General features: G+C 48.3%; 1 protein-coding gene across 1 annotated transcript in view; it reads left to right on the forward strand.

Annotated features, from left to right (window-relative positions):
• The window catches only part of KMT2C (lysine methyltransferase 2C), a 179,842-nt gene that overhangs the window by 99,438 nt on the left and 67,124 nt on the right, over positions 1–13,280 (forward strand). Inside the window, exons 10-14 of the mRNA XM_087821306.1 lie at positions 3,616–3,785; positions 4,226–4,377; positions 5,562–5,672; positions 7,709–8,337; positions 13,134–13,253. Of these exons, the coding sequence (XP_087677432.1) occupies positions 3,616–3,785; positions 4,226–4,377; positions 5,562–5,672; positions 7,709–8,337; positions 13,134–13,253 (1,182 nt within the window). The remainder of the gene's footprint in view (positions 1–3,615; positions 3,786–4,225; positions 4,378–5,561; positions 5,673–7,708; positions 8,338–13,133; positions 13,254–13,280) is intronic.

A 13,280-nucleotide genomic window follows, 5' to 3' on the forward strand; every position in this document is an offset into this window, starting at 1 on the left:
ATAACGGCTCTACACCAGGACCTCCAGTCCTGATCCCTCCCCCTGAGGGTCCTGCCTTGTCCCGCTCTTGCGAATCCCGGGTCCCACCCACACTTACTCAGCTGCTCAGCGCAGTCAACAGACTTCAGTTTGCTCTCAGTGATAGACTGTACTCCTCTTTTCTGTTTTCCCTTTTTAATATGCCTTTATTGATTTCAGACAGAGAGGGAGAGAGAAACATCAATGATGAGTCATTGATCGGCTGCCTCCTGCATGCCCCCTGCCCCCAACCCGGGCATGTGCCCTGACCAGGAATCAAACCCTGATCGCCTAGATCCTAGGTCGGTGCTCAACCGCTGAGCTACGCCGGCTGGGCAATTCCCCTTTTCTTAGTGATTTCAACTTTTAAAAATATAGGCTCCTAACATGCCTTTAGAAGTCAAAAATTATATAAAAAGCTCTACCCATAGTTGTCATTTCCTCCCGTGAGACGTCCACTGCATTTGCTCCTCTGGGTACCTAACATGCTCTCTGGCTTGTCCTTCCTGTGCTTCTTGGTAATGATAGGCAGATAAATTATTTTCCTTCCACACATTATGTATGCTCTTTTACATGTTGCCTTTTTCACTTAAAAAGTATCTGCAAGTCACTTTGTAACAGTTCTCAGAGATTTTCCCTCCCCTTCCCCTCCCCCGCTGTCTTATCTGCTACAGTTTCTTTGGCCAGTGGCCTCTGCTTGGGTAGTTAGGTAGTTTCCGTATTTACATAACAGATGGTTCTGAAGGCAGTAATTTTGTGCATAGGGGTTTTTGAATGGTTGGGAGAGGATCTCTAGGACAGATTCCTAGAAGTGGGATTTCTGCCTGGGGGGTAAATGCCCCTGGCCTTGACCTAGATAGTCTCAGATTCCCTCTCCCGGGGCCTGTGACATTTCCCACTGCCCCCTGGAAGGCGGCGTGTGCAGGGAAAGGTTCCTGTACCCTGGCCAACAGTGTCCTGTTCAGCATTAGAATTTTTGCCCATTTTATGGTGAAAAATGATATCCAATGTAATTTTAATTTTCATGTCTCCATTGAGTGAAATTGATCATTAAAAAAAAATTTTTTTTTAATTCTCACCCTAAGATATTTTTTCCATTGCTTTTCAGAGAGTGGAAGAAAGAGAGGGGGAGAGAGAGAGAGAAACATCGATGTGAGAGAGACACATTGATCGGTTGCCTCCTGCAGGCACCCAGACCGGGGCTGGGGATGGGCCCACAACCGAGGCACATAACCCGGCCAGAATCAAACCCGAGACCCTCAGTCCCCAGGCTGATGCTCTAATCACTGAGCCCAACGGGCCAGGGCAAAGTCGATCATTTTTATATGTGGAAGGGTAATTTTGACCTTTTATGGGTTGTCTGCTCGTGTGTGTTGCCTCAGGCTCTTGAAGACTTCGATTTTTTTTAACCTCGCAATTTAAGGGTTCTTTACATATTGGGGCTGTAAGACCTTTATCTGTGTTATATGATGCAAGTATCTTCTTCCAGTTATTCCCCTTTTGACTTTGCTTACGTTGTTTTTTATCTTTTGTCGCACATTATAGTCATATTTATTGGTCTTCTGTTACTTCTGGATTTTTTAGTTAAAATTATCCTTCCCCAACACTGGGGTTACAGAAGAGTTCGTATTTTCTCCCAGTTTTTGCGTCACTCTGTTTTCAGCTTCCAGCTCTAGCGACCGGAGCTGCCCCTTGCGTGTGGTGTGACGTCTCTTTCCAGCGGGCCCCCCCGCTGTCCACAGCCAGTCACGCGCAAGACTGCCCTTTGCCCCATTGACTTGAGATTCCCGCACGGGGTTTCGATTTTGGTTGGCGTCATTTCTGGAACTCCTAGTCTATTCCATCCACCTGTCTCTATGAACTAATGCCGTCCTGTTTCAATTCGAGGGGCTGTGGGAGTGTTGGTGCCCTCAGAGCCTTTCCATTTCCCATTTTTCCTGCCTGTTCTCGTGTTTACTTTTCCTTTCGAACTCCAGGGTCACCTGGTCTAACTCCGTGAAACACCTCACTGGAGTTTTTATTGGGGTCGCTTTAAGTGTATTCATTGATTTAGGGGAGAAATGGCGTCCTGAGGATGAGACATCCTAACCAAGAACAGGGATGTCAGCGTGTGTTCAGGTCTAGTGCAGCCTCGGCCCTGAGCGTGCTTGTTTGTACAGGTTTGAGGCACTTCTTAGGTTCACTCTGAGCTATTTTATCCATGTCGTTGCTATTGTAGATGGGATTGTCTCGTTTATTATACCTTTCAACAGGTTCTTATTCGTGCGTGTGAATTCTACTGACTTTTCATTGCTTGCTTTGTATCTTGCTACTTTCTTAAATTCTTTTATTGAATTTATGATTGGTTCTCTAGGAATTTGCGAGTGTGCCATCTTGGCGCCCACGAGGACAGTTTCTCTCCCCTCCTCCGGCTCCCTGCCTCTGTGTGTTTCAGGGTGCACACTGACTTCAGAACCACGTTCATAGCAGTGCATCGGGTAGACGCCTCGCGTTGTTGCCGACCTTAGTGGGGTCACCTCGGGGGTTCCCCAGTTAATAAGACGCTGGCGTTAGAGTTGAGCGAAGTGTGTCTATCACATTAAGGAAATACCCATCCATTTTTATTTTCTCAAGGGTTTTTTAAATTAGGAATGGGTTTTGATTTCTTTTTTCCCCCCAAAGCCTTTTTCAGCATCTATTGAAGTTATTTTCCTCAGACCCAAGACTGTGTTAAATTTTATTAATAGACTTTTCTAATAGTTAATCCTCTTTGCGTTTCTTGTATAAGCTTTACTTGAATGTGGCTTAATATTTTCCTGATTCGCTATTGGGGTCTATTTGTCATGTTACCCCGGGGTTTTGCATTAATATTGGTGCGATCACATGGTACCTGTGAGACTTCGGCAGACGTGTGGCTCCTGCTAGTTTCTCTTCTTTGGCCGGCAAGTCAGTGCAGCAGCTCAGAAAGAGGCAGCTCCCCTTGGTGGTTTAGGTCGGAACGTCGGGCGGGCAGTGAGGGCCCCGCAGTCTGTCCGTCTTGCTCCGGGCTCGTTAAGGCCAACTCTCAGGCACGGAGGCGGCCGCCGTTCTGTTCTGAAAATGCGAGGGGCCGTAGTTGGATTTGGGTGTGGAGGGATGAGTCTCACAATCTGAGACACCAGGTCGTTTGGGGTGGGGGATGGCACTTCTGTAGTGCGCGCCCCTGATTTTGGTTTCTAAGCCAGTGGAGCCACCCGGGCAGCACCAGTCTGCTTTCTGCAGGGAGCTGAGGAGACGCACTCCACACGGGCTTCCCCCGGCTCTGGAGCACGTGTCCTGTTTTTGAAGTTTGAGTAGTTGCCGTGTTCTTGGTTTTCCCCCTCCCTGTTTATGTTTTCCTGGATCTCTCCATCCCCTATTTACATTTTCCTGGAGGTTTTAGTGCAAATTGAGTGACGTCTTACCAGATGCTCAAAACAAACTGCTTTTTCAAAAAGAAACACCCTGAGTTAACGTCATGAAAGTTAAAGCCTGATGTATAACCCGCAGGTGTTTCGTGGAGTTCAGAAAGGTTTGCACCAGAACCCCAATACAGATGCATAACGCCCTGGTTTTGTTTTCGTCTCTCCTGGCGTTTAGAATTGCAGGATCTGTGTCGAGTGCGGCACACGGTCTAGCCCTCAGTGGCACCACAATTGCCTGGTGTGCGACAGCTGTTACCAGCAGCAGGACAACCTGTGTCCTTTCTGCGGGAAGTGCTACAACCCAGAGCTGCAGAAGGACATGCTTCACTGTAACATGTGCAAAAGGTAAGCGGCCCTTATCCCGTCCACGGGCTTCCTCAGCTCCGCTGAGTGGTACACGTGCCCGCCACGTGCCCGCCACGTGCCCGCGCGCTCCAGCTCCAGCACCCAGCGTCCCTTCAGTTCTGAGGGCTGCTGTGGGCGGAGCCGAGTCACAGTCTCAGGAAGTCAGTGGGCAAAAGACAGGACCAGAAATGAGTATTAACAGGAGAAACTAAAGAGGAAATAGTTTGACGGTGTGGAAATGAAGTGTGTCAGCACCTCTAAGGACCTGCACAAATGCAGGTTCCGTATCTAGCGCCTTCCCAGTCGCCAGCCCCGTAATCTCTCCGTGTCGGCCTCAGCACCTCCTGTGTCCAGGTTTTCAGCAGTTGCTTCTCTCTGCCCTGCGTTATGAGCTTGACTTTTAACTGGGAAACTTTTTTAAAAAACATGTATCACTGCAGGTGGGTTCACTTGGAATGTGACAAACCAGCAGACCAGGAACTGGATTCTCAGCCCAGAGAAGACTACATCTGCACGTACTGCAAACACCTGGCGGCCGAGATGGGCGCCCTGCAGCCGGGCGCGGGCGTGGAGCTGGCCGGTGTCCCTGCAGGTACACTCCGCCCCCCAGCCTCCAACCTCCTGCTTCAGTGCTAACGAGGAACCCCTGTGTGCCAGGTCCCATCTTACTCTTAATTTCTCCGCCTAGTTTAAATGTACACGTGACCCGATCACCTCTGAGGCTGATGACTGAACCTCCGGCTGGTGTGCTTTCCTCCAGGTGTATTCTTTCAGCCAACAGTGCGGGTTCCTCTGTGTTTGGTTATAGGTCCTAGTTTGCGCTCCACAGTCTGCGTTATTTCACTCTAGACAAGTTTTAGTTTTAGAATGTCTTTTTTTTTTTTTTTTCTTAAAAAATTCTAAAAATTTATTTTTAGTCCGGCCAGCATGGCTTAGCGGTTGAGCATTGACTTATGATCCTGGAGATTGTAGTTTGATTTTCTGGCCGGGGCACATGCCCAGGCTGCAGGCTCAATCCCCAGTAGGGGGTGCACAGGAGGCAGCCGATCGATGACTCTCCTCATTGATGTTTCTCTCTCCCTCTCTCCCTCTCTAAAATCAATAAGGGCATATATTTCTTTTAAATTGACTTTTAGAGAGGGAGGGAGAGAAACATCTATGTAAGAGCAGAGCATCGATTGACTGCCTCCTGTCTACCCCCTACGGGGGATCAAGCCCACAACCCGGGCATGTGCCCTGGCCGGGAGTAGAATCAACAACCTTTCAGGGCATAGAACGACACCCAACCAACTGAACCACACCAGCCAGGGCTATAATTTTCGCCTCTAGAGCCCAAAATTTTGCTCAGGTATTTTTAGCGGTGTACTGTTGGCTGTAAACATGATAACAGGATCCTTAGAGGAAGAAACAGAACTTCTTTCCAGGTTGTTTTTTATTTTCATCAGTATGAGTGACAACCTCCATAAAGCCCGTATTACTGTCTGCAGGGGGTTTAGTAGACGCTTCTTAATTACTTATATTTTATTCCAGGACACCATCAGTATACAGTATATATTTAAAATAATAAAATGCCAGTTATCTCTTAATTCATTATACTTTCCACAATTTAAAAAATGTAAACATATATTGGGTTCAGAATAGGAAAATGGGAAGAATTATTTATGGCATTTTGGGTGATAAGTTGCCCTCAGTAAAGCAGAGTGATACTTGTTGACTTAAGTTACCAAAAGCAGGAGAACTCATTCTGAGCTAAAGAGTCAATACATTTCTGTTAAGATAACAATGAGATGGAAGTTGAAGGCCCTGAAGACCCTGTGGTATTTCTGGAGCAAGCAGTTAACAAAGATGCCAGCGGTCAGGAGTCTGCACCTGGAATTGTTCCAGATGGTAAGAGAGTTTCCACAATGGATATCGTCTGTTTTCTGGAGAAAATGTGTGTGTGCAGTGAACATGTGAATGGCTGCTAAAATTTCAGTACCCTAAATAAAACTTAGCCAAGACAACTTAGGAAATTGTTCAGAGAGGAGTTTTTAGTAAAATAACTTCAGACAGAAAGTAATAGGGGAAAGGGCACATAGATACTTGTAGCTGAGCTATAATCTAGAGTTAATCACAAGTAAATGTTTTGTTCAGGGGTCAAATGATTTTCATTAAAAAGTAATGTTACTTTCTCCTTCAGTTACATTTGTTTATTACTAATTAGAGCCGTTGCTGGTTGTGAGATGTTCCATGCAGAGACAGTGAAACATTTATTTTAGGTCGTCTCAGTCCTGTTGAGGGTTATTTCAGTTATTTCAATGCAGCTTTTTGCAATATTGATAACAGCTATTACTGTACTTGAGGATCTGAAATTAATGAGAGACCAGGATGGGGGAAAACTACTTGCTAAATTTAATCTTGGCCTCATCTGATAGTTTGTGGTAGTTTATGTGAAATTGTGTGTTATAGGTTGACTATATATATATAAAAAGTGTGAGATTTTTTGTGAGGTTAAGTTTATACTTAACTCATTAAAAGTTATGTAAAGTTAAGAAAACTAGGGCAAAGCTTTATTATTATCTATCATCATAAGTCTTGTCACAGTGCAGTCAGAACCCTCAGTGTTTTCCCTGCCCGTCCTCGCCCTGCTTGCTCACGAGCCGGAGCACGAGGTTCTGTGCTGATCTTGGAAATTGGCGCTTGGCAGCCGATAGAAACCTTGCTCAGGTTGCTGTGGAGGGAGCAGGGCTGGGGAAGGCGCGGCTCCTTGCTGGGGAGTTCACAGAGGTTCAGGCCCTCGCCGGGAGCAGCCCCGGGAGGCCTCGGGCGCGGTCTCCTCGCTGCCTGATGCCATGGCCTTCCCGCCCTGCCTGTGGTTTCTGTGCAGATTCGTGTCCTTGCCGACTTTTCAGATTAATTCCCCTGCAGAGTTGCTTCCTGCCGCTTAGGTGCACGTCGCAGTAATGACGTCTTTCAGTTAAGTGGCCCTGTCCTTGCGGAGAAGGGGCAGTGGGATTCTGCAGGATGGGACGTTCTCTAGGAGGAGCGGAAGCATTTTTAGAGCGTTTTTGTGTTTAACCGTATTAGGAGCAATCCGCTGTGCTATTTGGCGTTTTCTCCTCAACTACGGTCTTTCAGTCAGGTGGGAATGAGAAGTGAGGTTTCGTTTTGATACCAGAACGTGGGTGCATTTCACTCACCGTGGCGAAGTGTAGAAGGGGCATTAGTGTCCCTGTTAATGCGACTGAGCAGTCGCCGCGGTGGTTGGTGCGCGAGGTGCCGAGTGCTTCTGACCGGCGGCCTTACTCGGTGGAGCTCTTGGGGCCCCTGCGAGCGGACCTCGCGGTTACCGTCCCCTGAGGCTGGGGTGACGGTCTAACACTAGCCCCCTGATGTGAAACTTGCTGGTGGGCGACCGGAGGCCTTTCTGACACCGAGTGATGCTCGCTGCCTGGCCAGGTTGGCTTCCTCAGTTGGAGGCGAGGAAGGAGGCTCCGCACTGAGGGCGTTGGGGCCCCGGGGAGGCAAGGCCGGCCCTGTGCCGCTCGCTTCAGTTTGGTGGGCGCCTGCGGCCGCAGGAGAGCTTCTGCTCTAGGCCGGGCCTCTCTTTCCTCGGGGCCCTCGCAGGCCCTCCCGAGCCTCCCGGAGCCTCGCGGCCCAGCGCTGATCGAGCACAGCTTCACCTGCAAAGTTTTAAATACTTTTGTAAGCGCTCAAGTTGTAAAACATTTTACGTGTGTGATAGAATTATATTAGAAATGCTATTTTAATGTTCTTACCAGAAATAACCTCACTCCCTGGGGATCCTACTATTTAGACCACGTTTTCGGAGGTTTTCTGGTCTGTTGTGTTTGTGCGGCAAGTTTACGCCTCACACCCCCTCATAGGCAAAGACGTGAAAATCCACACCTCCGTTAACACCGCGCGTGTCCCGAACTTTGCAGAGTCATCTCAAGACAACATGCTTCCTGAATTGGAAAATCGGGCTTCTCATGCAGTCGATGATGGGACAGTGGAGCCGCCCTGTAAAGCGTCGCACCCCTGTGCCGGAGGTCCCCGCGAAGACACGCTGGAGGTGACAGAGGACGGCGTGGTCCCCGCGCTCCAGGCGCCGCAGGCCGAGGCCCAGCCTCCAGAAGCCGCCCTGCCTGGCCCCGCGGTGCTGGAGGCCTCGGCGTCCCCGAGCGAGGAGAGGACCGCGGGCCCCTCGGGACCCGGCGCCCTGGGGCAGGTGCAGGGAGAAGCGGGGAGGGGCGCAGGCCCTGCGACACCCGTCGCCCCCGAGAGCCCTGCGAAAGACGGTTCCGGCCGTGAGGAAGCCGCCGCATCGCCCACAGGGCCGGAGTCGCCGCGCCCGCCCGCAGCGGACACGAGCAAGGCCCACGCGTGCTCCCCAGCCCGCCCCTCGGACCTGCCCACGCGCGACGTGCTGCGCCCCTACCCCCCCGCGCTCGGTGCCTCTGTGGGAAACATCCTGCCCACCACGTACTTCGCGGTCACTCCAAAAATCGGCATGGGCAAGCCGGCCATCACCAAGAGAAAGTTCTCTCCGGGCAGACCTCGGTCCAAACAGGTAGGGCGCGGGCGTCGTGCGGCTCTGTGGGTGGCCCTGGTCCGAGAACCGCGGTCCCGCCTTCAGGGAGACCGGACAGGTGACCTTGGCTTGGGTGTTTGGAACATCTTTGGAGAAAGCTGTGAATTTACACTGTTAAACTTGGGGTGGGCTTATCTGGAATTTCAGCTCAGTTGCGAGATGCAAATTAATCTGTTTGATCATAGCTTCTAGTAGAAGATACTTATTTTTTTTTTTAGTTCTAGGCTACAGTAACAATAGAGCCTAAAAAAAAAAAAAAAAAAAAAGGCAAAGTTTTGGGTAGAGTGTAACTAACATTGCAGGTTAGGATTTATAACTGGTTTCTTGGAAAAGTCTCAGAACTGTACTGTTGATTTTTAGGAAGGGAAGGGAGCTAGCGCCTCCCGGGATTGTTTTAATAATGTGGGTTCTACCCCTTAAGGGTCAGATCCAGTTCTTTTTAACGGGGACTTGAGTGAAGCTACGTGCAAAGCGGAGACACTGGACCTAAGAGTTACTTATTCTACAAAATTCCTACTTTCTGAACTTTCTATAAAATGGCCAGATATCAAACACTGCAGAAGTGTTTAGTCACAGCGGCAATTTGGCGTTTCAAGTCTCACCATTTAAATTGATTGAAACTTTGACTTTTTATAGGAATAATGTCTTGATTATCTGCTCTTGGAATTGTAAGATCAGTAGAAAAATAAGATTGTATTTTATTTTAATGTGAGAATTCATCTCTAAATCAGGCCCAGACATATTTTTATTCTGTAAAGACGGCAAGTTACACTGTTGTCAACCAAGGGAGGTATTTATTCGCAGACCGGTTTTTCTGCCCCTTTGTCTTCTCTTGTGTTTTTGTTTTGTTTTTTCCTTTTTTATTTCTTGAATACTTATGTATAATAATTATGTAGTCTTGGCTCTGAAAAGATCTTAGCAATGGAAATTTAATTCTCAAACTTAATTTTGGTTCCGATAATTCACATTACATTCTGTAAGGATATGGCATCGTAAATATTCCCGTTAAATTTTACAGCATCTCTCCTTATTTAGAGACACCTGTCCCAGCTGCGGGACCGTTAGGATTGTTTTTCTGTTGACGAGTGTTCTGAGTAGTGTGTGTTCCCGGGTGTCCCCTGTTTTATCGAGCCCTGTCCTCGCGCTTGCTGTTGCTCTGCCGTCCTCTCCCCCAGCCTGCGGGTGTCCTGCCTCCTCCTCGGCCGTCACTGTCTCGCTCCTGCTTCATAATTTGCTGCTAACCTCAGGAGCGTTCTGTCGGCCGCGGGTTCCCTCCCCGTTATCTTGGTCGTGGCTGGGCCCCGAACAGCCCCCGCCGATCACTCGCTGGGACGCTGCCGAGCGTGCGCACAGGAGCCCCGCCCGGGACCAGGCAGCGCCTGCCTTCTTAGGTCATTGCTGAGGCACTGGGATCGTATGCTCCTGAGCAGGAATGGGCACGGCCTTATATTGGAAATCCGTTATTCTGTTACGTGAATTTCTTTATTTTTTTAGAAATATGTTAATTTCAGAGAGAGGAGGGGAGAGGGAGAGAGAGAGAAACATCAGTGGTGAGAGCCACGGATCGGCCGCCTCCTGCGCGCCCCCTGCTGGGGAAGGAGCCCGCAGCCCGGGCCTGCGCCCTGACCGGGAGTCGACCCCGTCGCCTGGGCGCTCAACTGAGCCACGCCCAGCCGGGCAAGTAGTATTTTTTTAAAGTTTTTATAGGATTTGTTAGCGGTCGGGTCTGTTTAGCTTTCTTGCTGCCAGCTAGCTATACTTTGAACATTTTGTTTTTAGTTCATTTTGTAGATACTTTGTAAAGAGTAACAGGGCATTTGGCAGGTTGATTTTTTTTTTTTTTTTTTTTGGTAGGTGAGTAAATCCAAGATTCTAGGCTATAACTGGTGGGTGGATTAGTACGTTTCATATCATACTACAGCGTTTATTGATGTGTTTATGCATGCAAAAAATTGTAAGTGCTTAGTAAAAAACAGATGTGGTTGGTAAGTTTTAAACAGAACAATTAACACAGCAGCAAACAGAAAGAGCCTGGTCTCTTCTAAATCGAAGTGTAGCAAGTGTAAATTCAGTGTAAATTCACCTGCAACAACAGTGTAAACCGTGTTGCAGCCGACAGGGCTCTAACCTCTGAACGGTCTGGTTTTTATCGAAGCTGAGACCTGAAGGATACTTTATAACTAAATAATTACAGCTGTGTTTTAGTTTTAAGGTCTAAGGAATATATTAGGTAACTTCTTTGTCAAAATATCTCAGTACATCATACTTTTTCTTCTTTTCCTATAAAATCACACGTAATTTATCTTCCAGTGTCTTACAGAGCATACTTACTAAATTCATAATGCAATTACCCAGGTTTTTATTACATATGTTCTTCGTAGCAGCCCGAGTGGTTTTCCAATTTCCCCTGAAATGACACCCAAACACTGTGGATCTGTAGAACCCTTCATTTCTGTCCATCCATAGTTTATGAAGTATTAATGCTTTTTAAAATGAGATACGGTTTTGGCATCAGAGCCAACTTTTAAATTATGATGGATGACATAACATCACTCTCAAGTAGGACTTTTTACAGTATGTTTTAAGAACTGCCCATTGACATAACGTTAAACCATCTATCAAAAGGAATTTAAGATGTACGTTACCCAGATGTCCTCAGAAAAACCAGTGGAACTAGCGAGAACCAATTCAGACATCTCGTCCCCCGCTCTCTGCCACTAAATAATTATAAGCCACAAATTGTGATCTGTGAGAAGATGCAAAAGGTGTGGTAAGGGAGGTGGCCTCACTCACAAACCAACGTCGAGGCCGGACCTGAGGTTTGGGAAGGAGCAGCCGGCAGAGCTGGAGGCGGCCTGAGCCCCAGGGCTCCGGCGAGTGCAGAGCTGGGCGGGTGCAGAGCTGGGCGGGTGCAGAGCTGGGCGGGTGCAGAGCCTGGGCGTGTTCCAAGGATAGCAGGGGGCCCCTGCCGCAGGCCCAGGTGGGAGGGCGGCAGAGGGCAGGGTTGGGCTTGAAGAGCACCGAGGACCGTTGAAGGGTTTGAAGCAGCAGTGGCTCAACCAGATTTGCCGTTCTGAAGTCCTTCTGGCCGCTGCCTGGAGGGAGCCGGTGTGGGCAGCGGGCCTGGGCCGGGAGCAGAGGGCAGGGAAGCAGAGTGATTGGGACAAGACTGGAGAATCGGATGAACCGAATTCACCAGCGGTTTGGACCGAAGGAGTGGCGGGGAGGGGACCGAAGAGGCAGGAGGGGAGAGGTGGAGGGAGAAGAACAGGTCCCACGTCTCCCAGGCCATTTCTGAAGGCGGGTTAGGTGCGGAGCCCGGACTGGCTCAGGGAGAGAGTTTGGACGTGGCGAACTTGAGAGTTTGTGAGAAAATGGAAACACTCTATGTATGAGGGAAGTTGAAAGTCACACCAACCGGCTGCGCTCAGAATATGGGACCTTGGGAGACAACCACCCGAGAGGGTGTTTGCAGCCCTCATTGCCGACCAGACTGTTTTTGGGGGGCGGGGGACGCGACACGGACGGGACTCTCGGGTGCAGCCCCAGGAAAGGCGGGCAGTGGAGGAACTGAGTGGAGACTGAGGAAGGTCGAAGGTCGCCAGGGAGGGCAGAGAACTGGTCGGGCTGCTGGAAGCCAGCAGCTGTGTGGATGAGACGCGCGGAGGCCTCTCCGTGGCGTGGTTTCCCCGTAAATGCCGTTATCCCACTGACTGACTGCTCCACGGAGGGTAGCCGGGAGCTTCTTTTTGGTTGATTATTTAAATTCCCGGTGGCATCTTTATGTGATTAATAGTTTGATAATATTCTAGAAACCTGGTAAGTACTGCTGTTAGTTTGGGTCACCTAATTGGTAAAGTGTATAGTGTGCCTTGTCGAATTACCTCATTCAAACCTGGTTCTATACTGTTTGTTTTGCGTTTTTCTCTAAAATGGTATCTTCATGGAGTAAACATTTTCCATCATCGGATTAGTCCAGGTTATTTCCAGATGGGGTGATTTGGAAGTAAAATGTCTTAGTTTTATTGTAACTGCTCTAATAAGATACTGTTTCTTGTATAAATAATCAGGTACTTTAGGCATTTTAACTTGCAAATTTAGGACAAATTGCTTTAAGATTTTTTTGCTTTTCAAATTAATCCCTGGGATGTGATCTAAGTATAACAGTCGCCTAAAAACCAAAACCCACAATAATGGTCACCAAAGGGAGGGATGAAATGCTAGGACCGTCCTGGTATTTGCACCTGAACGTCACACACTAACTTCCCACAGTTTACAGTGACCGTCTCTACGGATTGCTGGTTTTTATTGCATTTTCTGGTTGCAGTTTTGGCCCACTGGCCAGGCTGCTTGTAGGAGAGGTTACAGGACCTTCTGGAAGGTTAGGTGACCCATTCTCCCTCCCGGGGGCTGATCTCTGCTAGGCGAACATAATCCGCAATAGCTGTTTACGGTGTTCACGTTCGAGTTCGGTTGACTTTCATTTTATTTGGTGTTATAATTGTAGTGCCTAAGTAAATGTCGATGTCATATAAGCCTTGGTTTTTGATGTTTCATTGTATTGATGAAATATTTAATGTAAATTGTAGCTGCAAACGGTTAAGTGTAAAGTCACTGTAAGTGATAAGCTTATTTTCCCTAACCTGAAGCAGTGTGTCCTAAATTTCCACACGTCTGCATTTGTTTTTTGCTCTCCTGAAATTCCTTAGTTGCTGGCTTTGACCTTTTATGTTGCTGAGTTTTACACATCTGTTTTCTCACCTGCCATATCCTAGGGGGCTTGGAGTACCCATAACACAGTGAGCCCGCCTTCCTGGTCCCCAGACATTTCAGAAGGTCGGGACATTTTTAAACCCAGGCAGCTTCCTGGCAGTGCCATTTGGAGCATCAAAGTGGTAAATAAAATCGCATTTACATTCATG

Source organism: Miniopterus natalensis, chromosome 10 (assembly GCF_054644295.1).
Source record: "Miniopterus natalensis isolate mMinNat1 chromosome 10, mMinNat1.hap1, whole genome shotgun sequence".
Classification (NCBI taxonomy): Eukaryota; Metazoa; Chordata; class Mammalia; order Chiroptera; family Miniopteridae; genus Miniopterus; species Miniopterus natalensis.